This window comes from Coenobita brevimanus, chromosome 12 (assembly GCF_032717465.1).
Source record: "Coenobita brevimanus isolate Jiangsu-jjx chromosome 12, ASM3271746v2, whole genome shotgun sequence".
In the NCBI taxonomy this organism is placed as follows: Eukaryota; Metazoa; Arthropoda; class Malacostraca; order Decapoda; family Coenobitidae; genus Coenobita; species Coenobita brevimanus.
Genome location: NC_136965.1, coordinates 1,802,487 through 1,829,709, shown reverse-complemented (window position 1 = coordinate 1,829,709; position 27,223 = coordinate 1,802,487). Strand labels below are relative to the sequence as shown.

At 38.7% G+C, this 27,223-nt stretch overlaps 1 protein-coding gene and 1 non-coding gene across 2 annotated transcripts; both read left to right on the top strand.

Annotated features, from left to right (window-relative positions):
* Positions 1-536: 536 nt before the first annotated feature.
* Positions 537-27,223, top strand: Kdm5 (Lysine demethylase 5). Its single transcript, XM_080282976.1, has 24 exons — positions 537-686; positions 4,637-4,853; positions 5,101-5,261; positions 5,479-5,661; positions 11,339-11,479; positions 12,740-12,866; positions 13,306-13,457; positions 14,114-14,269; positions 14,542-14,723; positions 15,131-15,285; positions 15,724-15,851; positions 16,261-16,455; positions 17,207-17,388; positions 18,530-18,654; positions 19,371-19,521; positions 19,895-20,165; positions 20,607-20,797; positions 21,398-21,716; positions 22,418-22,570; positions 23,150-23,312; positions 23,652-23,796; positions 23,993-24,179; positions 24,912-25,808; positions 26,832-27,223. Exons 1-24 carry the CDS (start codon positions 537-539, stop codon positions 26,919-26,921), a joined length of 4,821 nt encoding a protein of 1,606 aa, XP_080139102.1. The 3' UTR covers positions 26,922-27,223.
* Positions 10,825-10,943, top strand: LOC145414044 (5S ribosomal RNA). The gene has a single exon (XR_013899822.1). It is a non-coding gene; the product is annotated as a 5S ribosomal RNA (ribosomal RNA).

Below are 27,223 nucleotides of genomic sequence, written 5' to 3'. Positions count from 1 at the left end.
GCACATTTACAGTTTTATTTGTTATCCCAATATGTTATGCTTGATTTTTTTTTTATTAAGCTGTATGACTGATTAATTTATTTAATATTTATTGTTTTTTATGTCAATTGTGAATTGCAATATGCAGCATATAACTTATTCAGAATCAATATTGCGTGTTTTACAATAAAATTAAAATGTTTATTTTAAAGTAAAAACAAGCTTCATTCTGAACCCATCAAAGTTATTCAAATCAGAAAACTTACGCTTGAATACGTAGATTTGGGCCTAAGATATATTTTTCATGTAATATGTACAGATTTTTGTTGAGTTTAGTGCAAAATAGTGAAATACAGGGAAGGTCTAGTTTTTATGCTTTCTACAGCGTCCATGAACCGCAGTGTATTGCTCCGCGGACGAGTCAGGACGTCAGTAGTAAACACAAGGACGGGAGGGCCAGCTTCTTGTCTGCTCAACCTCTTCCTGCAGTCGTTTTGGGACATGACTCCCCACAGGCTCCCGTAGCGTGGCCTTTAATTAGCGCGAGAGTGTGAAATATGGCATCCCCCGAGTTCCAGTTCATCCCCCCGCCAGAGGCTCCCGTGTTTAAGCCAACATGGGAAGAGTTTCAGGACGCCCTCGGATATATTAACAAGATTCGTCCCATCGCCGAGCAGTCCGGGATTTGTAAAATTATTCCTCCACCGGTAATTAGCATCGCACCTTGTTTCAAGCGTGTTTAATTACTTGTATATTCCCTTAGGCTTTGGCCCTTGAGATTGATGGATGGTATACTTGCTAGAAAACACCTAAAAATGCGATTAGAATGCCAAGGCTTAGGTGTTCTGCCGAAGTCGTGGACGGAGAGGCATTCGCGTGTGATGGTTAGAGCACCACGCGTTTTTGGCGCTTTTTTCCGACTTATACTTTAATCCAGGAGTTACAAAGAAGACTCAAGTTGAAGTACAGATATTTGTACCTTTTGTCATCGGTTTTCAGCCTCGGGAAGCAAAAATACAGCTTGCTTGCCGCTTATGCGTAGACGCGATTACGTGCACGCGTATGGGAGCGACATGGCGACTCTGACTAGTACAGCTCTGACACCACCCAGTTTTATCATCGAAAAAGCTTTTGAATATGACTCAATAATAGTAGATGAAGCAATTGACGTTCCTTCTATCGGTAACACTTGTGGGATCCATGAGAAGATCTGCCAAGGACTCTCCAAAGTCAATTAGGATAGAATTGTTGGAGAAAACTTATTGATGATTTAAGGAATATCAGAGGTCTGGATCGCTATCATTTAAGCTTAAAAGACCCGTGCATCACTCTTGTGTAGTTATCCATATTTTGACTCGTATGTGAGTTTTAAAGTTAGTTCAGGTTTCACTTGTCCATACCATATAATGATATGAGTATGGGAGTATTGGAGTTTTCTGATTGATGAGGAAGATGGAGATGATGCTGGCCTGTTTCCATGCATCCAAACAGATCTATATTTGATTTACTGGGTAGGGTGCTTGCTGTATAGTTATAGTTCAGACTTGGCAAGAATATGACCAGTAGCCTAACTGATGTTCAACTATTATTTTGAGTTTTACTGTTTTATTGTCAAGAGGTAGTGCTTAGTCATTCAGGGCTCTACATCTTTGTCATTATTCTTGATACATCTCTGGGGTTAGTCTGCAGGGCCAGTGGCATACACACCCAGGCCTTAATTTTCCAGCCATCCCATCATCTTGAACATTCCCTTGTGTGTACTAATTACCTCCAGCACTTAATATTTGGAGATTAATGGGTTCAGATACAGCCCAACTTGGCCTTTATACACCATCTCGGTGTATGAACAGGACCCATCCTATACCATACAGGTTTACCCACCTTTTGAGAGTCTTTGTTGGCTACAGGCCAAGTGAACCATGGCTTTTTGTGCCAGTTAACTGGTGAACATGGTGTAGTATAGAAACCCATTAATGTATCTGGCTATTGATAGCATCTCTTAATGAGGCTTTTTGGAAAGAAGGTATGGAATGGAGTAAAATATTGTAAAATGGGAGAATGGTCTGCATGAAGTTTTTCATTAAAACCAACTAATAGAACAAAACTGAAAGCTAAAGTGCAATGGATGTCCTGTAACTGTTTTTGCACACAAGCAGATCTAGTTCACTACCTAACCTAACCTAACAACCTGTTTGATCACCCAGTTTAACCTCAACTGACCTTGGATTCATTGGGTTAGTTTGCTGGCAAAAATACCTACATATTTCAAGTATTCATTCAGTTTTGTGCATAGATTTATTGCTTTTATTGAAAACAATAATACAATGTGGCCTCAGGGATAAGAGAGTGAATAGAGAGGCTGCTAGAGATCAAGCATCATGGAGAGGCATGATTAGTGTAGTTGAGCAAGACTGGCACATTCAAGGATATTGGAGCCTTTATAAATGAAAAATGATCATTGATGCATAATGCTTGACTGAAAGAAGGAATACAGCTCATTGATACTAAGGTTTATGTTAAGTTATTTGTAAAAGGTCTTTTAAGGAGAAAATATAAAGTTCTGGAAATTGGATACCATATGTTTTAGAAGTGTAGGAATTAGCTATGCCTCATGTGAAGGACAAAATAAAAGAACTAAAGACCACATGGAAAGACATACTGTGAAATGTTGGTGAGAAATAGACTTCCAGTTGCAAAACAGTGGTTAAAATGAATGGCCTTGGTGGTGGACTGACAAGTATGGTGCCCTGCAATGTATCTGTGGCCAAATGAAAAGAGCAGTGAAGGAACGGAAGGCAGCAGGTATCAACTACAGCCCAAGTCAAATTGTTGCTTCTAGGCAACTTATTGTAATTCAGTTTGAGAGTACCCTTATACTAAAGGTTAATAATGGCTGTGTTTACCCCCATCTCCGTCTGTAAGTCTCCTAAACTTGGTAAAATTGTGAGGAGATAGGAAAAATGAGAGTTAAATTCTCAGGTTGAATGATTAATGAGGTGGATTTAGAGATTATAAATAAGAGTGGAGCAAATGCAGTGAATTGTTTTGTGTAAGAGGTGGCCTCCCAGGCTGACCTTGATAATGACATCTAAAATAGCAGCAGAGTAACAAATGCCAGTGGACAGGAATACACACTAATTTTACATTTGTCCAAAAGTACAGAAAGTGATCATTATATATATTGCCCTTTTCCCTTTTTTTTTTTTTTTTTTTTTTTATAGTGCCACATAGAAAAAAAAAGAAAAAAAAGCCTATTGGTGTTCCATTGTGACCTACAAAGCTGACTCCCCAGTTTCCTTCTGTTTACAATACCAGTTATGTTGAAAAGGTTGTGATATTTTAGAGTGCATCAGAGATTAATGGTACTGTAATGGGAACTGAAGGTAGTGCAATTTTTTAACATGGAAGAAAAGTCTATTAAAGTGTCGTAGGGAAGTTAGCTACATGGAAAAATACAAGAGGGAAAAAGAAGCAAGGCAGATGTAGGGCTCTGTAGTGAGTGGTGGATGGTCATTTCCTGAAGGTTAGAGGTGTTACTCAGTGTTTGTAGGAAAGCAAGGAGTGGAGGAATAGGTTGGAATGGTGCCTGGTGGTGAGGCAGAGGGAAGTAGCTATGCCTTGGAATGATGAATATTGGCATTCTCAGTCGTCTGGCTATGACATGTTTCAGTTGATGTATGGTACAACATCTATCTATGTGTCTATTGCCAGACGCCATAATCCCATACGGGGTGGCCATTTGACTCTGAGTTATTTGTTTTACAGGGAGAGGCACTAACCCTCCACCAACCCACTTGACACAACATAAATACAGTATAGTAAAGACCATCAGGGACCATATTTGTAAACTTTGAGCCCATGTTGCATATGAGAAAGCTTGTTTATTTTCAGTTTTGCTGACCAAGCACTTCACCATAGGCAACAGTGCATATTAAAGTGAAAAATACTAGAAAGCAGAATTATTCCTGAAATAAATTGCTTTGGAGACAGTTTGTTCATAGAAATTGGCTAGGAACCTCTGTGAATACAATCCCAGGTTATTGATTTTCTAGACCTTCACATAAGTTTAATCCAACAGTGGTATTTAATGATACAGAAAGTTCTTGATATACTGTAGGTCATTTTTTTTTTTTTTTTTTTTTTTTTTTTTTTTTTTTGCCATACCATACACTGCCACACTTCATATTGCCAAATCATGCTTATCATTTCTCACAGTTATACCACACACTAACTCCCCCCCCCCCAACACACACACCAAGTAAAGCATAACACCTGCTCTCTCTTTGCAAGCACAGGTGTAACTAGTTGTTAAAACTGGTTAAATGTGACTCAGTCCCCATAATGGTTAGTTCCGTTCGTGTCATAAGAACATTACATACTATTCTCTGGTCAATTTAACTTGGCCTGAAGTTGCCATCTCTATCTGGAATGCTGAACTATAGCAAGAGATTAATAATAGAATACGATGCTGTTCAGGAGGTACTACGGAGGGGATGTATATGGTAGTTGTAGTGTTGATGTATGCTGCCATTGAGACGTATATGAGAAATAAGCAACAGATGGACCAAAATCTCCTAATTAAAGGTGGATGAAGTGTATAGTAGTAGAATTGCCGTAGTACTGCATGTGTTGATGTTTGTTTGTTTTTTTCTACCAGGATTGGCAGCCACCATTTGCAGTTGATGTGGACAACTTCAAGTTCACACCTCGCATCCAGAGACTAAATGAACTTGAAGCACATACCAGAATAAAGTTGAATTTCCTGGACCAGATAGCCAAGTTTTGGGAACTACAAGGGTCCTCACTGAAGATTCCTGTGGTTGAGAGGAAAGCTCTTGATTTGTACTCCCTTCACAGAAATGTGTGGTCTGAAGGTAAGGGATATATACCTCTGTTTGGTAATGTACATTTATATGTCTGTTAAGAATAGAACATAACTGTATTTTTCTGCCCTTTTCTTCCTCCATGCTACATTTAATTTGCTGCCAAAAGATGGCATTCTGAACCAGGTTATAATAAAATCAGTGTAGGCTTTTGGCTATCTGTAATCTTTAAGAAATGATACCAGTAATTCCCAGTAGAGCTTGAGTTACTTATTAGTTCTTCATTGTTTTGTTACAGGTGGCAATGAACAAGTCTCAAAGGAAAGAAAATGGAACAAGATTGCTTCTCGGATGGGATTTCCAGCCAACAAAAACTTAGGTACCTTGTTGAAGGCACACTATGAAAGAATCCTTCAACCTTATGACATTTTCAACAAAGGGAAATCAGTACCTTACATGGTAAGTAATGAATGACATACACCCAGACAAAATTTTTAACTTTCCTCAAAATGAGATTTAGTAGCATTGTGTACAATATAGGTAATATTTTACAGCTTCCAGTTTAGTACCGAGACTACACTTCTTTTAAGTTTTATTAACTACTGTATATACTTTAGTAGCTGCAGTATTGTTACTCCCTTATTCTTAAGGATAACATCATATATTCTCATTGCAGAAAACTGAAGTGAAGGAGGAAGATGCAGATATTGCCGATAAAGATTACAAGCCACACAAAATCCCAAGTCGTATGGCTGGCAAGATCCCTGACAGTGAGAAGAATGGACGTCGTTCACGCCGCCACCCTGACAACGGAGATGCCAAAGCCGATGCCCAGGTTGGTTTTGGCTCAGAAGATGAGGTTAGTTCACAAGAGTTTGTGCACAAGGCATGGTAGCTTTACTTACAATGTGCAATTACTCTTAGTAGCTTTACTGTCATGAGCATGTGCCAGTTTATTTACTTATGGCACAGTAATGCATTTGGTATGGTGATGTCTTTTTCATTTAATTCTTGCCATTTATAGATGATGTAATTCGTCTTTGAAGAGATTATCCAAGCAGAAGGGGTTTGATATTCATTAACTCCTTCACTATAAGAAGTTCACCCAAAACTGAATCAAATCAACTGTTCAGTAGTCAGAAGAAAGGAAAAACGATGTCATCATATTAAAAGGGTTAAGAGTCAGTCCTGTTGCCCCCTTTGAGGTGTAGGGATCTGAGGCTAGATAGAATAGAGGCTTACACTTTGAATCTGCATGTCTGTATGGTATACTGGCACTGTATTTGGTGAATGCTTGTAACTAAATTTATTTTAAGTAATTTTTTAGCGCTGTTATTAAGTTTCCATTATTGAGGTATTCATTTAGACTTGATTACAATACAACACTTTTATGATAGTTTTTTTTTTTTTTTTTTTTAAAGTCCCCCATATGTCCATGTCAGTACCCCTTCATAGTGTTTCACTTATGTTGTTGTCATATTATCACAGTCCCCAACACCATCATCACATGTCACTAGTGCACCCAGTCATCCTTTTGATCATGCATATACCAGACTTAATTTCTTTCAGTTGTATACCACAGCCTCAATATATAGGTTGCTGATATGCACAGATTTCCCTTCTGACAAATGTTTGTTTTTTTAATTATTTTTATTTTTTTTTAAGCAGTGATATTATCCATAGTATGTCACTGTAGCCAGCCAACTCTTCCATTTAAGTTACTCAGCACAAACACCATTACCAGTTCTAACACTGATTCATGCTATGGAAATGCATCAGGTGAGTACAGTGCTTAAGTGCCATAATATTTTAGAAAGGGCATGCTTCTTGTTGACATAGTTGCAGCATTGCTTAGACTAAGGAATGCTGATAGTAATGCTATGTAATCACCTTCTCTAGACGATTCTACAGCTACAATATTCATCCAAGTCGATTTTGCTGTTGAATGAAATTGGCAGTAAAATAAAATAAAAGAAGCCATTATCATCCAAATAGAGTTAATGGACATTGTTTCTAACCTCCCCACAGCAGATTCTACCTCCATCTACCCTTCATCCCATTTTATGTTTCCCATCCAGATATTTAAGATGAGAGTAACCAGCTATCTGTATTCGAGTGGTATTATGTGAGTAGTAGACCCGAACCATCCCTTAGATCTAGTTGGAGCACCTTAACCCACTAGACCACCAGATATCTGTATAAGCAAAATGATACTGTCTAGCATCTGTTGAATGGGTTGATTTGAGAATGTTACAATTCAATCAACATTACCAGATTATTGACAGGAAGCTCCAGAGTATGAACTTATATTTGTCTCACCTCACCCCATTATTTAAGTGCCAGTTAGTGTTGGAAGGATGTTAATGAAAGTATATAGGAGGATGGCACCGTTGGGCAGAACAAAGGAAGGCATAAGGATTACTGATTGTTGTGGGTGAGTTATTTTGTTGAGGTGAGATTGGATGGAAGGTGGTGGATAAGAAGTGGGGTATTGCTAGGTTCTTGTGGTAGTATTCACAAATCTTTTTATTTAATCTTATCTTAGAATTGAAACTTTTTTTTATCCACAATTGACTTTAACCTCTAGACTGTTTTGTGACCATAATGAAGTTTGGAGAAGATTGATAATTTTCATTTCAAGAATTTTATAGAAATTGTAGACACACCATATATAAATAAAATTTAGTACACTAGCCAGTCATTTTTTTCAAATGAAACTGAAAGAATCAGGGTCCACAGCTCTCTCATAATATTGAGGGAGCTTTGTTTTTGGCAATTGGAGCGTGTTCTTACTGACTAGCACCCAGGAAATAACCACCACCCCGTGAGAAGAAGGCTGCATCAGTCCTCGTATTGCTGCTTATCAAGTTTATGTAAACGAGCATTCTGCGCCAAAAGGAAGCTTGAAAAAATTTAAAAATTAGGAGAGATTGTAGAAGGTACTCTGCCAGCTACCAGAAATTTTTATTGAAAGTCTTGTCACGCCCTTGGGATTAATTTACGTGTTTGAAATACAGTAGAGTATAGTACAAATCTGTAATTTATCTGCTTTTAAATTTTTTATAATTTTTTCTACCACCAAATGGAGGAAGATATTTTCTATAGGTGGGTCCAGTTTCTGCTCAGTTTATGGTATGGTTCAGTAGAAGGTGGCCATTCTCCAGCAAATCAAATATGATATTGCAGATTATTGGCAGTGATGGGTTTGTGTTTAGAATTAATTGTGGCATATGGATTAGTGGCTTCGGTTTCTTGAAATTTAAGTTTTCTATTTTTTTTGCATGGTGGAGGGTAACTAATAATTTTTTTTTTTTTTAGCATGTTTCTTGTCTGTTGTATAAGGTTTTCCATGGGTTGACAGCACCTTCATACTTGGTTGCATTGTACTCTAACCCCTTTCTGCATGATGTCATTGTTGTATTGTTGATGTCTTCGGGATGATTTTTTTCACCTTAGGAGAGCAAAATTGTAGGCAAGAAACAGACTTCCATTAGTCCTTGTTCCATGAGAGGTTCTTCTTCCTAAGCTGAAGAAAATCATCTAGAGGTAGTTAAACAAATAAGAATCCTTTTGATTCAAGGGGTTAATATATTTAATCGTTATCGTTACCTTCTTAACTTGGTGATGGTGAATAATGATAGTCTCTCATATTAAGACAGCAGAATATACAGTACATGTATTTGAAAATTTAAAACCAGGAATAATTTAATTTGGTAGTGTGTTTTGAGTCGATTGTGATCTGTGTAAATCACAGACAGTATAGGAGTTGATCATATGTGTAATATTCTGTATTGTATACATTATGTCACTCATAACGACAAGGAACTACCATCAGTTTCTCGGGGGCTTTTATTCATTATTGGACGTTTGTTATCCATACATAAAAGAGTAGCTAATATTTGTAGCACCTGTAAAAGAGATACTGAAACTTGCTTTCACAGAAGTTACTGAAATTCACTTTGGTATCAGTGAGGCAAGCAAATGCAGTAGTTTGTAAAAAAAAAAAAAAAAAAAAAAAAAAAATGAGTTTCATCTTGTGAGTAAAATGAGGCAGTTGAAGGAACATTTATGCAAGGGATTACAGTGATTTGGAGACTGAAGAACTGACAAAATGAGATAAATGAGATTTTGTGTTGCACTTTTCATCATCCTGAAAATCTCAGCCTGTTGTCAGTGAGCCCTGGCTGTGTGCTTTGATTGATTCACTCAACCTTTGCACCCCACCTGTGTGAGTTAGTGTGTGGAACAAGCATTACACAATCATCCCATGTCTTCCCTGCATCTTTTTTTTTATTTATTTATTTTTTTTTATTTTTTTATTTTTTTGAAAGCTTGAAAACTAGTCCTTTTTATCCTGACTTTCTTCTTTCCACTTAATGCTGGTGTGAGGTTGATCCCAGAAAACAAAGAGGGAAAGAGGGAGAGGTATCTATAAGCATCTGATGTGTATACATCAGGGCTGGAGTGTTTCGTTACTCATTAAATATCAACTTTTTCAATATCCGTATGTCTTGATTTAGTCTTTCTCTTGATATATTCGTGCTGACATTTTGAAAAGGAAGGGAGTTAGAGGTATTATGGTGGTAAATCTCAGTGTATGGAATAAGAACACAGAGCCGAACCAATAATCGCCATGAATCTGACTGCCCCCCCCCCCCTCCCTCCACTTGAGGATAAGGTGAGGTAGGATTTGGAAAACAAGGAAAGAGAAAGTATGAAAATGGGGAGAGAACTGTCACCAACATGCCCGTTGAAATGGGTCAAATTTATTCATGCATCTGAAATCTTGTCTCCACCTCACAGACCTAACCTTTTTTTTTTTTTTTTTTTTTTTCATACAATTCTACGTTGCCCCATGAGGAGCATAGGAGCCTAGGGCTAGGCAAGTTGGTCCTGACATTTAAGGTGAGAGTGACCAGCCTCACTCATCCCTGAGTGGCGTTGTGTGAGCAGTATACCCCAACCATTCCTTGGATATAAACCTTCACTGGCTCAATCCAATTGGAGTGCAATAATTACCCTCTAAACCACCAGGCGCCAAAATTTGGTTATACGGTTACCACCCCACGTAGTAAATGGTTTCCTGGTGTACAGGAAACCATTAGGCTTGTCACACACTGTAAATATATACCCGTATTTATAAATACAAATGTCCAATACAAAAAGTAAGATTGTCCGTGGTACAGCTAATGTTTTTTATGGACTGGAAGCTAAACCAAGGGCCAAAACCAGCTAATTGCTTCCCAACAGTTGCTGGAAGCCAGTGGGTAAAAGACATTTGAGATGCATTATAGGATTTGTAATGTGAATACCAGTTTGCATTTGGCTTCTGTGTACGTCACTCAGAAAAAAAATGTTACTCTGACTGACTTGTGGCTGAGTGCTTCCTGACTGAGAGTGATGATTGTGTGGCTAGTTACCAGGCTTGTAGCCACATTGCACTCTAATGGTAGTACCTCTCAGGGCCAGTGGTAGCCACTCATCTTCTATCTTCATCTTTGTTGATGTACTTCACGGAACCTGTCAGTTCGTTAGTTAAGCCAAGAGAGTTCATATCTTAGCTGTTCTTATACATAACTATGGTCTCTCAGGTGTTGTTGGAGAAAGATCATATTAAATTTTATTACATACATAAGTATCCGATAGAGCCAGGATTTCAGGGGCTTGAATGATGAGTGAATGGAAGTGTGGCCCATTGGAATGGGCAAATTTGGGCTGTCTGAACATTGCTACTCCTCACCCTGCCCTAGGGTGGGAAAGGAGGTCCGGATGATGATGATGATGATGATGATGATGATATTAGTTTATGTAGTGTATGTTGTTGAAAACTTGGATGCTGATGCAGCATTTATGTATAAAGCCACGATATGCACAAGTATTAGACTACTTGAATTTTTTAATCGAGATGGTTTGCGCGTGTGTGTGTGTGTGTGTGTGTGTGATTTTTTTTTTTTTTTTTTTTAATGCTGGAATAACTAAGCAGGGAACTAACTGTGGAAGTGAAGTTAGTGGGCCTAGAATCTATAACGGCCATAACACGTTGAGTACACCGCTTCCCGTCCGATCAGCGAAGTTAAGCAACGTTGGGTCTGGTTAGTACTTGGATGGGTGACCGCCTGGGAACACCAGATGCTGTTGGCATAACGTTCTCCCTACGTGTCAAGTGGGATTGGTGGAGGATTAGTGCCCCTCCCTGTAAAACAATTAACTCTAAGCCCTTGGCCACCCCGTTTGGGATACATGGCGTCTGGCAATGAATGAATGAATGATGTAATAACTTGTTGGGGATTATTATTATTTTTATTTATTTATTTATTTATTTTTTATTTATTTATTTATTTTTTGACCCTGTTACTGTAGTAGGCCAAGAATAGACCCTGTGGCACATAAGGACTGTGTATAGCCTAACATCGAGGAAGTAGAATTACTTTGTACCGTACTGTGGTTGTGTGATGCCTTAATTGGCAGTCATTGAAAGTATGCTGATCCCTTCTGTCTGTAACTTGGTATGGAACTGTAGTGGTTTTGTATTACAGGAGGATGGGAAGGGCAGCAAGGAATTAAAGAGACTGCAATTTTATGGTGCTGGACCTAAGATGGCTGGCTTTGAGAAGGCCTCACCTGAAGACACGGGGAAAACTCGTGGCAAGAAAGTTGATTATTCTGATCAAGACCCAGTGAGTTTCATATATATAAGGGTTTAGATTTATACCCTCATCATGTCAGGAGATGACACATTAAAATCATCCAGTTAATTCCATGTCAAGAACTCCCAGAATTCAGCTTGGGTAGTTTTTGTAGGAATTATACAATGCCTACACTAAGATAGGCTGTTACAGCAAGCGTTTATGTGTCTGACTGGAAGACAGAAGTGACTTATGAGTGACAGATAGATATGACACTCATTGAACCTCTCTGATCTTGAGTTGTGGTAATGGCTGATTCTATGCAAGTAGGATTGCACTGTTTATAGAGTATCCTGAAATATATAATTATATAGTATGTATGATTTGACTGAAAATGTGTTAAAAAGGTGGAAGTATATAAATAATGTCTCATAGCTTATTGCTACACTGTGTCAGTGTTATGCCAGGTTAACAAACTATAGTTATATTTGGAAAAAGCCAAAATATTGTGCATTGAGTAAAAATTGCATTATTATATGCATACAGATAATATAAGACCTCAGGCTGAATCCTGGTGGGAGTTCTTTGTCGATCAGAGTACAATGTAATGTATGTATCATGTGTTTATTTATGCACTGGATTTGTGGTTTTAGTTTTAGAGTTGAGTATCGTGTATAAGCATAATAGTTCAGAATTTACCAAAATTTTCGGTGAGTAACTTCAGTCGTAACTGGTACAAAAAAAGTAATGGAGTTTTCAGGAAAAGAATTTGGTGTAGTCCACTGTAGGTAGTCTACTGGATACTCCTGTTTGTAAATACTAAATTCTTTCACAGTGATCATCGATAAGAATTTACTGTCAACTTTTTTTTTAATGGTTTTGATTTACAAGATCCATTTGATGGTGAGATACCTTAAATCTTGGTCACCCAAGATGAATTAGAATACGTAGCGAAAAAGTTAATTCATTTTTAGTCGACTTAATCATCTGTCTTGGTTTCTCTCCTCTTGATATAAAGTAATATAATACAAAATATCTGATCATCTTATTTGACGTCTCAAGTCTTTTACATATTCTTCATATCCCTAGATTATTTTACGTGGTCTTTAGAGATAGGTTTCATATTAGTGGGTTTAGATACCAGTATAACCTTTATAATAATTTGGTGGTAACAAGAATTTCATAAATAACACATCAGTGGATTGCAGAAGATAAAACTGATTAAACCAAGTTGCAACTGATCAGACCAAGTTGCATTGTTTGTATGGGTTGTATCATTTACTTTCATTTTTTTTTACCCCCATCTTTTAGCTTGCCAAGTATATTTGTCTAAACTGTGGACGAGGTGATGCAGAGGATCAGATGTTGCTGTGTGATGGATGTGATGATTCTTACCACATCTTCTGTCTGGTACCCCCACTACTGGATATACCGAAAGGTGTGTAGAGCTGTTAGATTCGTATCACATTGTCAGTTTAATCATCATATCCAAATGTCCATTTGGTTGCTTATTAATTCTTAACCTGGTTTGACATGGAAAAAGCTTTTGTTCATCTTGAAAATGACTGAAGACCATTACTAATGTTCACTATTTGCACACACTTTCTTCTTATTTTTCTCAGCTCAGGTCTGTTCACTATTTCCTTGATCCAGGGTATTTGCCCAGACCACTCTGCTTAGTGATTTGGTAACATACAGTCGTCCTATCCCACTTGCTGGTTCACTGTTGCCGGCTTTAGTTATTAACAAATTAATAAACCATTTCCAAATACAATACTTTAGAGTTTATTTGGAATGGTTAAACATATGCACATTTGTTTCTATAGATGATGTACTTGGAATGAGTTAATTTGTATACTGTATATTTGTTTTCATAGGTGACTGGCGATGTCCGAAATGTGTTGCTGTTGAAGTAAGTAAGCCAGTTGAAGCATTTGGCTTTGAGCAGGCACAGAAGGAGTACACTCTACAGTCCTTTGGTGAAATGGCGGATAAATTCAAGCAGGACTATTTCAACATGCCAGTTCATGTGAGTGTTATGTTGTTATTTTTGTATCTTATTCTTGAAGCACAGGTTAGTCTGGTATGGTACATGTTTTATAGTACCAACAGCTAAATTCATGTTCAGTCAGCAGCATCAGTCCTGTCACCGTTCCTATTTCTCACCATAACTTTGATATTCATCCTCTGTGACTCTAACATAGCTGATGCTGCAGACTTTATTTGGCCACAGATCATTGCTATTCATTGTCATTGGCTTCAGATTCTCCAAGCTGATCTTCAAAGTTTATTGAAAGAAAAGCAGGAGAGTTGACAGATTTTTGTTGCCTCTGGTGCCATCAGTATTTGCTCTGTTGAAATGAGCCTTTTATGTGGCAAGTGTAGGCATAAATATTAATTGGATTATAGAGGTATGTGAATTACAGAAAATTGCTTAGAGGCCATAGCTATATTTTTCATGTATCAAAAAACATCTTGGTTAATTGTTATTGGTTATAGGTGTATTGTAGAATTGGAAATGATGGTGTACCAAAATAGATACTATGATGTCAAGACACGTGTGCCATATATCATATTATTATACTTATTTTTTTTTTTTCCCTTAGGAGTGTGGTAACATCTTTATGGTTGCTGATGTCTTCGTAAGAGGAGTTAGTTATCAACATGTATACTGTTTACTTTCAGCTGATACCAACAGAAATGGCAGAAAGGGAATTCTGGCGTATTGTTTCTTCCATTGACGAGGATGTGACTGTCGAATACGGTGCAGATCTTCACACAATGGATCATGGATCAGGTTTCCCCACAAAAAATTCGAAGAATCTACTGCCAGCAGACCAGGTGAGCAAAATTATCATGTAGGTAATAATTTACAAAACCGTGTTAACAGTCGCTTTGCTCTTTCCATTCTCACTCATCACACTTTCAAAATATTCTTTCCATCTGGTCCTTACGTCATCCCCATGAGTTAATAAATTAACACGTACATCCTTCACACTTTCACATTTCTTTTCCACTGTCACTACTACATTTCCGTACCTCTTTCCAGAATAACTTTCTGTTTTCAGAGCAGTTTGCATTATATATTAATTCATAATGTTTTACTGTGCCAGGAGTATGCAGTGAGCAGTTGGAACTTGAACAATCTGCCAGTACTGGAGGGTTCAGTCTTGGGCCATATCAACTGTGACATATCCGGCATGAAGGTACCTTGGATGTACGTGGGGATGTGCTTCTCCACCTTCTGCTGGCACAATGAAGACCATTGGAGCTATTCCATTAACTATTTACACTGGTAATTTCTTGCTTTTGAAATTTATTTTGTTTACTCATTTTTTTATTGCCTCAGCCATAGGTTGGAAAAAATTGTTAAAAGTTGATTATGATAATGACGATGTTTTAGCAAGTGTTACTGTCATTCATTAGGACAACGTGCTTCCATAACTGCACTGGAAGATTCTTGGGATTAGATTGGTCAGATTTTAAAGGCAGAACTGAATTAAATATGAATAAAATTAAATCATAGTTATTTCTTTGGACCTCTGGATAAGCTGTTTGTCATAGTTGACCCTTTAATTATTATAGTAAAAAATCAGGTATTCATTCTGCTAATCTGGTACTGTATCTGCAATATATATACTGAGTACATTTTAATTATGACATTTGGCTTGTGATATATAACAGTAACATTGGTAATGGTAGGGGTGAGCCCAAGACTTGGTATGGAGTGCCTGGGGGTCAAGCTGAGGAATTTGAGGCTGCCATGAAGTCTGCCGCACCAGAACTGTTCCAGGCACAGCCAGACTTACTGCATCAGCTGGTCACCATCATGAATCCTAATATTTTGATGAAAGCAGGTTTGTCTGGTACATAGCTGCAATCTGTTATGAGCTATTTATTGAGACTGCTTCTTGATTTTTTTGCTGATCAGTATCTTAGTACTTGACGCATGAGAAAAAAGTATTGTGCATGAGGAGTCCAGTGATATCCTTAATCATCATTACACTTTGTGATGTTTACAGAGATCAGTAGCTTTTCATGTGAGTGTGCATATTATAGCTTGCTTATAATATCCATCCATTGCCAGATGCCATGTATCCCAAATGGGGTGGCCAAGGGCTTAGAGTTAATTGTTTTACAGGGAGGGTAGAAAATGTCACAAACAAGAGATACTCTGTTTATAAAGTTTGGTGAAGTAAACATGATATAATTTTGGTCAGCTGTTTTGAGTCACGTGAACAAAGCTTGTGAATAATTAATTTCACCATGTATAGAAAATTTGAAATGAGTTTCAGGAGTGCCCATTGTGAGAACAGATCAGCATGCTGGTGAGTTTGTCATTACCTTCCCAAGATCATACCATGCTGGATTTAACCAAGGCTACAACTTTGCTGAGGCTGTCAACTTTGCTCCACCTGACTGGGTAAGAGATTTAAGTTATGTGACCTATAGTGAGGTACTTAATAAAGGAAATCATTAGCATATTAACTGATATTATGGAAGGTATAGTGTCTGTGCTTTCCTTTAGATATGTGTAATATGTAATATAGTTTGGATTTCAGTCCTAAAGCAAGCTTAGGGGAAGTAAGCTTAACCCACAGCTACAAATAGTGGAAAGTAAATATGCTTGTAGACTATCTATTTTGCCAGTGCAGTGCTGTCTGTTAGGAACTTGACTGAGGATTATGTAAGGCAATACACATAAGACACTAAATATGGGGACAGTATATGCATTTTTCTGTGCAGTTGGTAGTTCTCCCACATTTTGTTTCTAGATCCTACCTTAATTCATCTTTAGGGTCATAGTGATGGTAATGTTTCTCTTATTTCAGCTTGCAATAGGTCGCGAGTGCGTTCTTCACTACAGCAACCTGAAGCGTTACTGTGTTTTCTCACACAATGAGTTGGTTTGCAAAATGGCATCCACTCCCAATGAACTGGATCTAACCGTCGCAGCAGCCACCTACCAAGATATGCTTCGAATGGTTGACTTGGAGAAGAAGCTACGCAGATCTCTTCTTCACTGGGTCAGTAGTGTGGCATTCATTTCTTGTATTATTGATGGTGGGAAATGGAATATTAACTGCTAGTCTGATAACAGTTAAATAATTTGTCTTCCACTGACCATACCTCATTGTGTTTGATGGAGATTATAATATTTATTTATTTGTTTGGTAGGTGGAGGCACTCACCATCCACTCACTCAGAGTAGTGCTGCTCTCAAGTGGTTGCCTTTTCCTCTTTTCCATCCTTCCTCTTATGTCGTTCTTTCCTTTCTTCTTCCGTCTGTGTGCAGGTGGCCCTACACTGAGTGACAAGCCAAATGATTTCCTGTACACCAGGAAACCATTTACTATGCTGGGTGGTAACCATATAACCAGACTATGGTGCCTGGTGGTTTAGTGGGTAATTAAGACACTCCAACTGGATTGAACCTGTGTCATTTCATATCCAAGGGGTGGTTGGGGTTTATTGCTCACGCAGTGACACTCAGGGATGTTATGTTGGTCACTCTCATCTTAAAAGTCAGGACCAGCTTGCCTAGCCCTGGGCTCCTACTCTCCTTATGGGGCAACACAGGCCTACTGTCCTCATGGGGCAACACAGGTTTAGATGATGGATGGATGGATTTACCATATTTATTTATTTTGTTGGCTGACCTTGCTCATGGACTTGATGCAGTCCTGCTTGCCATACACCTTCACATAACTACTACTGTACCCCTTGACCACCATCTCTTGAATCCCTGCCTAAAAAGCTGCCCTAAATTCTCAACAGGGTGTGACCAATGCAGAACGTGAGGCCTTTGAGTTGCTTCCCGATGATGAGCGTCAGTGTGACTTCTGCAAGACCACCTGCTTCCTCTCTGCAGTGACTTGCTCCTGCACACGTGACCGTCTTGTCTGTCTTAGGCATTACAAGATGTTGTGTGAGTGCCCACCAGAGAACCACACACTAAGGTAAGGTGGAATGGTAAAGCTAAAGTTACCAAGTATTGTCATATGCCTGACATGCAGTGTAATCAAAAGAAGTCGTTGATAATTTTCTTCTCCATATGTGTTGAGTGGAAAGGTTACAAAACTTTATGATTTGTGAAGGATGTGGTTTAAGGAAAAAGGATAATGCTGTGATAATGTGGTTAGGTGGGGACACCGTAAGGATTGTGTGTGTGTGTGTGTGTGGTAGGTGGGGGCGCTCACCATCCACTCACTCGATGTAGTGCTGCTCTCGGGCATCTGCTCCCTCCTTACCTTCCTTCTTTTTCTGTCTTTACTTCATTCTTTCCTCGTCCTTCTGCTTACAGGTGACTTTACACTCCTTCTTTTGTATTTTTTTTTCCTTCATTCTTTCCTGTTCCTTCTTCCTATGGGTGACTCCACACTGAGTGACAAGCTGAATGATTTACCGTACACCAGGAAACCATTTATGACGCTGGGTGGTAACCATATAACCAGATTATGGAGCCTGGTGGTTAGTGGGTAATTGCGGTGCCCCAATCAGATTGAGCCGGTGAAGGTTTATGTCCAAGGGGTGGTTGGGGTTATTGCTCACATAATGCCACTCAGGGATGAGTGAGGCTGGTCACTCTCATCTTAAATGTCAGGACCAACTTACCTAGCCCCAGGCTTCTATGCTCCTCATGGGGCAACAAAGGATTGGATGATAGGTAGATAGATAGATTTTTTTTTTTTTTTTTTTAAGCAGTCATTTTATCATAAGTAATCATTAATGCTTTCTGTTTGTTTCTTTTGTAAGGAAGGAAAGATGGTATCGTATCAGGCCATCCGTGTAGTAACGCTCAATAAGCCATAATATTTGAACCTAGGAAATGGAGGTCAGACAATGGATATTTGTTTTTTTCAGTCTGTCCATGGAGCATCGTCATAAAACATAATATAAGACCGTCTGTGGAGGAACTCTGAAGGCACAATGTCTCTAAATTTCATTATTATATCCTCCATTTCTCGGTCTCCATTTTGGTTTGTTCATCGTTACTCTGCAGAGCTCCTCGTAAACTAGCAGACACTTATAATCACTTTGTTATTAATAATGCTTTAGTTATTGTAGCAGTGCATCAGTGTTTCTAACTTTTCTTCACAGATATAGATATACTCTTGATGAGCTGCCACCGCTGCTCCAGAGTCTCAAAGTGCGGGCTGAGTCTTTTGACCACTGGGCAATTAAAGTCAAGGAAGCACTAGAAGCCAAGCCAGATGATAAGTTAGGTAGGTGTAAAAAGTGATTGTAGCTCAGAAACACCAAAATATCCAACAAGATTAATGTAAAAATGTTAGTAGTTTGAAGCCAAAAATCATAACTTTGTCATGTGGCAGTATTATAGAAGTGTCTTTTTCTTTTTGGCAGTTTTCCCTTGGCATCTCTATCTTTGTAACATTCTGATGGGTAACTTTCAAAGAAATACTGTCACATTAACCTTTGCAGTTGAAATTGCCTGGAAGTCACCAGCTACTCAGAAAAATGTGCCGCCAAGATTGAGCTGTCTAGGAAATGCTCTTGTGGGACACAGCTCTTAAGGGGAAAGCTCTTGTTGCATGTAAGACCTGTAAAACTGCAGACTTTAATTCTGAGTAGATTATCACTGACTTGAGAAGTACTGCCATGTAGTTAGTGTGTTGTTACAAACTCAGTAATAACTCTCCACAAAACCATTACAACAGGAAACTCGTGCATAAGTTAACGGAAGTCCAAACCAAGACACACACTGTTACAGGTCATACCACAAATAACTGAATTTGTTTGTCTAAATTCTTAGTTAAAGTAATACCTAGTTCTTGTTTATAGTTCCAGATTTCTATTTCCACACCTTACTTTTATGGTGACTTCTTTTCTTCTGAATCCTACCTCACCCCTATCTTATATGTTGGTATAATGGGTCAGAGTGATGATGATGATTTATTAAACATACTTTTTCCCCGTCCAGAGTTAAGTGAACTCCGTGAGTTGGTTGAAGAAGCTGAGGCCCAAAGGTTTCCCGAGAGTGAGCTGCTACAGACACTCATTCAGGCAGTTACAGAGGCAGAGAAGTGTGCTACAGTTGCAGCCCACCTAGCTACAAAGAAAGTCCGAACTAGGTACAGCAGTGACTACATTGTGAAGAATTGCACCGAGCTATTAATATTGTGTTGATAAAATAGCTAGTTGCATCTTCAAAACAAACACAGATTTAGTATGTGTGGACTTTGTCCTCCACTTGAGCAATGCATGGTGCTTAAATCAGTAATTACTGACTGTTACTTGGTCTTGTATCGATTAATTCAAGTATTCTTCACATGGATTTAATTTTTTGCATTTACAGTATATACCTTTTTTTTTTTTTTTTTTTTTTTTTTATATGATACATTCCAGTGTTTGACTGGCAGTCATTCATTGATAGACTTGCACCTTCTAGAATTAAAAGCATTGGACAAGCTATAGGTTATTCATTGATGCCTTTCCTTCTTCTAGAACTCGAGGAAGTGGAGAAGCCAAAAGTCGTCTCACACTAGAGGAACTGAAGTTGTTTTATGAGCAGATTGAATCTCTTGCTTGTGTCGTGCGGGAAGGGGATGCAGTCAAGGAGCTGCTCACCAGAGTCACAACATTTCAGCAAGAAGCAGTTGAACTTTTAAGCCAAGAAGCCCCAGAATCAGAAGTCATTGCTAAGATGGTTGACACAGGATGCTCACTTGATATTGATTTGCCAGAACTGCCTAGACTCAAACACAAACTTCAGCAGGTGAATTATCGCTCTTCCTCTTTTAATTGAAATTGTTTACATTTTCCTGTCATACTGTTGGGTAATTTCACTTCATACTGTAATTAATCAATGTTGATTTGATTTGAAAGTAAGGATCCCTGTCAGTATGATGACTCATTTTAGTTTTAGAGTTGCCACCTCCAGATGAGTTTATTCAGCTTTGAGGGGACCTTTTTTAGTTAAGGGATTAATGGAGATGTTTCTAATCCTTTTACTATTGTGAGTCTCTGAAGCTAAGTAAAACTATCTGGTCGTAAGAATGATATATAATATGTGCCATGATATTGAAGGATTTAAGAACATGTTGACATATTTGTGTGTGGGTATCCTTTTTAGTGTTAAGTGTATAACTAATACCTTCTAGTATTTGGTATATAATGTGAAATGTGAAGGCATCTTAATATGCTTGATAAATGGCAGGTTGAATGGTTGGAAGATGTGGAAGAAACTCTGGAAAGCTCTGTGACAGTGGACTGTGTGCGAAAGCTTCTTGACTCTGGTATATCGTTACCGCCACACCCAAAAATAGAGAAAGCTATGGCCCAGTTGCAACAGTTACTTACAAACATGGAAACTTGGGAAGAGAAAGCTAGTCAGGCATTAAATGCAAAGTAAGTTACCGTATCACATTTTGCATTCTATGTAGATTATTTTCCTTTTTTGGTGTATTTAATCCCTTTAGTCCAATTATGTATTTTTCTGTTAAATTTTCACTACCATCAGATGACTGTTCAGTTTAGGACAGGCCTCTCTCAGTGAAGGAGCAGTGAACACTGTCTAGCTCCTTCAGTTTGAAATGCCTCTCTAAAGCAGGATAAAACTGTCTGGTGGTAGCAGTAATGAATGCATGTCTTTGGAGTGAAGTTATAAAAAGAAAATAATTGTGAACAGAATTATTCTGCCAGTATATTACATGTAATATTTGTCATAGCTTATATTTGTTTTATAAGTGAAATAAGAAATGACAGTTCCTTCCACTTTTGAATTTGGAACATTTACTGTAGAAAAAGGAACTCGTGAATAATGTTTGAGTTGTCATATTTTAGTTTTGTACATAAGTGAAATAACAGGGTGGTTATTCCCCCTTTTGACAAAGAAAATCACTTGAAGTTTAGACATACTTTAGATTTTGTAAGTGAAATACGGTAATAGGGTGAGTACTCCCCCTATTGAACGTGTAACATGTACTAAGAAAATCACTTGACTTTTAGACCCGGTATAAGTGTAAATGAAGGGGAAGAGCTTGTGAAACAGGCAGAGGAAGTACCTGCCCACCTGCCAAGTGTAATGGCCCTCAAGGATGCAGTTAAACGTGCCCGGGAGTGGATAAACAAGGTCAACACACTACAGAAGGGAGACACACAACCACTACTGGAAACTGTGGAAGGGCTGGTGGCTCGTGGACGGCCCGTATCCCTTCATTTAGAGCCACTGGCTGAACTGGAGGAAAATGTTGCAGCCGCTCATGCCTGGCTGGAGAAGACTGCCCGTACCTTCCTCAAGAAGAATTCACATCTTACTTTGTTGGAGGTTTGTGACTCGTATTCTTTTTCACACCATTCATTCTGATAGTACTCAGTTATTTTTTTTTCATTCATCCATTGCCAGACGCCATGTATCCCAAACAGGGTGGCCAAGGGCTTAGAGTTAATTGTTTTACAGGGAGGGGCACTAATCCTCCACCAACCTCACTTGACACGTAGGGAGAGTGAATGAAATTTGTATCACTGTTAGCCCTTTCAGGTGGAGGAGTTGGTTTTATCGTTCGTTATCGTTTTCTTTCTTTTCTTCTTTTTCTTTTTTCTTTTCTTTTTCTGCAACTTACGCAAGACTTCATTAAGCTGAAGGGATAAAGCAACTCCAGAAAATGTGGTTATATTTTCCCAGACCATGTTATGCTTTTTTTTTTTTTTTTTTTTTTAATGCCAGTTAGTGTTTGCATTATTGTTTAGAAGTAGTGTTATTCTTGTTTTGCTTTCCAAGAGTAGGTTACTGGTTATTAATAGCTGGGGATGCACTTAGACACACCGATATTATGATTTTTGTACATTGGACAATTGTGGCATCATAATTGATAAGACCTGGAAATGTAACCTTGCTAAATTTTAGACAGTTCTTGTAATTTTTCATTATTTATTGTTATTTATGTATATTTTATTGTAGTCCTTATCTTGTTAGGAGCGTTTGGATTTTGTATCTCCTAAAGTAGCTTTTGCATCTCATATTCCCAGGTTTTAGTGCCAAGAACTGATATTGGTGTGGTTTCTGGAAAGAGAAAGAGAGTTAAACGAGAGGAGATGTCAGCCCAGCAACAACAAGTTCAGCTTTTGGATATGAGCATAGAGGATGCTGCAGTATCATCGTCCGTGGTTAAAGCATTTAAGGTTAGTGCATTTTGTAAATCGTTGTACCCCATGTTGTTTCTCTATACAGTGAGGTGTGCAGAAAAGTTTGGAGGTTTGGTTCCTGGATGGATGCGACATTTGCATCTCCGCACCCAGTTAACAGGGACACCATAGTAGGCTCCACATTACCCTGTTATCAGGTTATACAGTATGGTTATCACCCAGCATTGTAAATGGATTCCTGGATTTCATGAAACAATTAGACTTTGTCATTAAGTGTAGTGCCACATGAAATGGAAAGAAGAGTAATACATAGTGACATGAAGGAAAGCAAGAAATATGATGAGAGGAAGGCAGACACTGATATAGAATAATAAAGGTGAAGGAAGAAATAGGCAGCACTACATGAAGTTAGTGGATGATTGTTGCCACCACCTTTCACAGGGATTAGCTGCAGCCTTCCGTAACTTCAGTATAAGAGGGCTTTCCTAAACTTAATGAAATCTTATGGTGATAGCAAGTACAGTATGCAAAAGTATCATCTTAGTGCAGAGATTGAGAACTTGCACTGAGAGGACCAGCGGAAAGACCCATAGTCAAAATAATTTTTTGCTTCAGGATTGTGAAGAACGAGAACTGGGAGCCATGAGGGCCCTGCGAGCTCACAACCGCAGCAAGTGCGATGGTGACGTGCCACAGGAGGGCGCCACATTCTGTCTCTGCCACAAACCTCCACAACCCAACATGCTCACTTGCTCACTCTGCCTTGACCTATTCCACAGTCAGTATATTTGTATATTTATTTATTTATTTATTTTTGGCATCATGTTTGGTTCTTTTGTCTGATTGCTTAGGGGGATCTTTCACCTTCATCACATAAATGAAAATTCACATAGTGCAGTTAAGTGTTAAGTAATAAGAGTACCCAGCTTGAACATTTATTTACTAAACCCATACGATACATACCTGTTCATATATGTATAATTCTATGTTGTATTCAGAATGTAGAGCACTGTCATCATTAGTTAAGTTTCCATCTTTACAGTAGGTGACACTCCTGCCTCATACAATCATTTAGGTGGGAATTAGAGTTGGAATGATGACATGTGTTATTCTTCAGGTGGTTGTGTACCATCATCACATCGCAGTAAAGTGAAGTTGAGTAATGAAGGAAGATTCTTGTGTCCTTCTTGTGAGAGATCACGGAGGCCCAGACTTGAAACCATCCTTGCCCTCCTCGTGGCCCTACAAAAGTTGCCCCTCAGGTAAGTAAATCCCTTTAGTATGATGGTGTCTTTTGTACAGTTATATTAATGTATTTTGCATCAGTATGAGAACATCTCATGTATATTTTCTCTCAGTACTGTTAGATGACTTTATTCAGCCAGGCACTGCCACAGTTTTTATTTACATGATTAAGGGTATGATACCTGTATGTGTAATTCTTCTGGCGTGGTTCAGGTTGCCAGAGGCTGAAGCGCTGCAGTGTCTAACGGAGCGAGCAATGTCGTGGCAGGATCGGGCACGGCAGTTAATGAAGACAGAGGAGGTGACGGCAGCTCTTGGCAAGTTATCAGTCTTCTTACAAAAAATAAGTGAAGCTCAAGCCAAGCAACACCACAAGGCAGTGTCTCCACAGGTACACGATGTAAGTTGCCTCTCCACCTTTATGCTTTTGATTGAGAGGTACTTCTCCATCATTGAATTAAAATGTGTTGTTAATTGCCCTTTTTTTTTTTTTTTTTTTCATGTAAAGTTCCATTGCTGCCTTAAAACTCATTTGCCAGTTCACCCAATTTACAGTAGTAATTGTGTAAAAAAGAAGACATTTCAGTATATTGGAACATACACAATCCATCTGTCATACTTTCTATCTGTCTGTATGTCTAGCTAGACACCTTAATCCCAGAAGGAATGGCTGCAAATTAATAGTGTCCATTCCACCCTCTCTGCTATCAGGCATCCCTGTCTCCAGTTTGCACCGTTCTTTCTCATTCACCTCTATATCTCACCAGTAGTCCTAGTCCATGCCAGCTAATAGTGTTTGACACCTTCATGTGTCACCAGTTAATTTTGCAACACAATCTGTACTGAGACATAGAAGAACCATCTCTTTCAGGACTGGTTTGATGATTTTAGCAAGGTTGTTTTAATGGCATGATGTTTGGTAATATCAAAGAACAGTGAAGGCAGTTGTATGAAATTATAATTCTGAAACTTTCCTTTTGATTCAGCCAGTTGAAGTCCATAATCTTAACATCAGCTGTGGATTCCTCAGCAAATTTCCTCGACAGCCTGGATGGTAAAGTATATGTTGTTTCATTTAATGGTAAATGAAATTTTGATGTCTTTTTCAGAGCAGTGTTTTCTTTATTTACAGGAAAAAATGGAATTTGATGAGTCAACCAATGATGATTCACTAAGTGAAGATAATGAATTGAAAATGGATCTGGATAGAGATGGAAGCAAGAAACTAGATGAGGGAAGTTGGGAGCATGCTTATTCTAGCAACAAACAAAACAAAGATAAAAAGAGTGATGTGGACAAAGCTCGATGGTCTCGTCTTGTATTGGCTCTCATGGACAACCATGACAGTCCACTCATCACCCTTACACCTTCTACGCGATCTCGGGTTCAGGACCTTTTGGTGGAGGGTGAACTCCTCGAAGTAAGTTTGGATGAAACAACACATATGTGGAGAGTATTGCAAGCAGCAAACCATCCTCCAGCCATGTTGGAAGACACTCTACTTTCCTTTAATTCGTCAAACAGTGGTGATGAGACTAAGGTTAAGAAAACTGGCACAAAGAAACGAAAATCACAGGGAGAAAGCCAGGATGAGCAACCAAAATCTCCACTGAAGTCTCCTATGAAGAAGACAAAACTTTCAAAGTTGACACCAAATACTGTTGATGGAAAGACACCCAAGGGAGTGGTGAAGAAGAAAACTAACCCTAAGCTGTTGGAAAAGAAGAAAAAAGAAGCCACTGTCAATAAAGATGGACCAAAGAAGAAAGGTATGGGCATGGGGAGAAAGAAGAAAATTCTCTCTACGTCCAATAACAGTTTACAAAGCGATGACGAGGATGAGGACACAGATGAGGCTTGTGCGGCCAGCAAGTGTCAACACCCATCCGGCCAGAATGTGGATTGGGTTCAGTGTGATGGCTGTGAGGGTTGGTTCCACTACATATGTGTGGGGCTCAAGGCAGGTGACGTACACGAGGATGAGGAGTACAAGTGTTCCAGGTGCACCTCTAGGCAGCCTCCTCCTAAGGTATGGGGTCATAGAACATTGTAAACGTCACTGGATAAACTACAGTATGTACTGAGGAGCACATGACAAGGGTTTGGCTCCCTCCTAGGCAGCCAGCTTCTAAAGTATGGGATCAAGAACACTGTAAACACAGTAGATAAATTACTGTATATACAAAAGTGCATATGACAAGGTTTGGTACCCAACTTTTTACTTGATGGATTAACTTACTTGGCAGCTCCTGTGAAGTGCATATATAAAGAAAAATGCCACAAAAATATGTGCAGATAGTTAGGCCTGTGAATTGGATGTGTGCTTGATTGGTGAGTGAATGAATATGCGGTGAGTCTCTTTGAGTAAGCCACTGATAGGTCGTCCTCTGTTGTCCATTACCTTTCCATGCTGTCTTGGCCTTACCTCACCGTATCTTTGGGTGGGAAAAAAAAAGTTGGGATGATCATGTAAACATGACAGGGTCCAAAAGTTTGGATAGGAGTTAAATTATTCTTACAAAATTGAGGAAAGGGAAGTGATTTTGCACACAGGATTCAGTTTGGTACTGGCAGAAGAAATTAGTTAGTATTGTGCAAGCTTTCAGTGTAAGCAAATTATACAGCCAGTATTAATTGGTGTTAGCTGAAATAAAATGATGAAAATGTCTCCAGGATTTAGTGGTTAATACCAAAGCTTAGGTAATAATCAGGGTGAGAGACAATTGCACCTAATAGATCTTATGAGAGCCTTCATTAACTTTGTCATTGTGGAAGGTCTTACGTAAGTTGAATCAAATGAGGTAGCAAGGGGTTAATAAAGATTGGCAGAATAACAGCTAGAATAAAATAGGTAAGATGTCCTAGGCTGTAGGGGCTAAGTTGCAAGGTCAGGACAATTCTAGTACACGTATTTTGCTACAGCTAATGACAGTAATTTTATTCAACAGAAGAGTGAGTAACAGGAGCCTGAGAGTGTTGATAAAGCTTATTGACTGAGTATCTGGGTGAAAGATGGTACTGTATAGAAAACTGACGGATGATTAACTTGCAGCCAGGAGAGTTGACGGAAGAGGAGAGTGTGGACATCCTTCTTAGCCTGGCCACAAGCCTGCCACCCAAGGACTCGCTGGCTCAGAAGTAAACAAACTCTCTACTGACCAGTGGGAAGATTTATAGAGTTTACAGTAAGTCCAAGTTATATGGCTTCCCCCCTCCCTTACACACACGCTCTGGTGACATTATTATTTTTTTTATTTTATTTTATTTTTTTTTTCCTCCATATTCTTGCTACCTCCAGCTGATTTATATTGGCTTTGGGGAGATATTTTTATGTGGATGGGGTTAATGAAGGCCGTATCAAACCCTTCCAGTTTAAAACTATCTCCTGAACTGAATGGAATCATCTGGAGGTATCAAGAATAAAAAATTAATTGTGTCATCAGA

Excerpts from the sequence above, each read along its gene's own strand:
- Kdm5 (XM_080282976.1), top strand. The coding sequence starts at position 537 with ATGGCATCCCCCGAGTTCCAGTTCATCCCCCCGCCAGAGGCTCCCGTG. Across the intron at positions 14,724-15,130 it reads TCCATTAACTATTTACACTG|GGGTGAGCCCAAGACTTGGT; the intron begins GTAATTTCTTGC and ends TGGTAATGGTAG. Across the intron at positions 15,852-16,260 it reads ACTTTGCTCCACCTGACTGG|CTTGCAATAGGTCGCGAGTG; the intron begins GTAAGAGATTTA and ends CTCTTATTTCAG.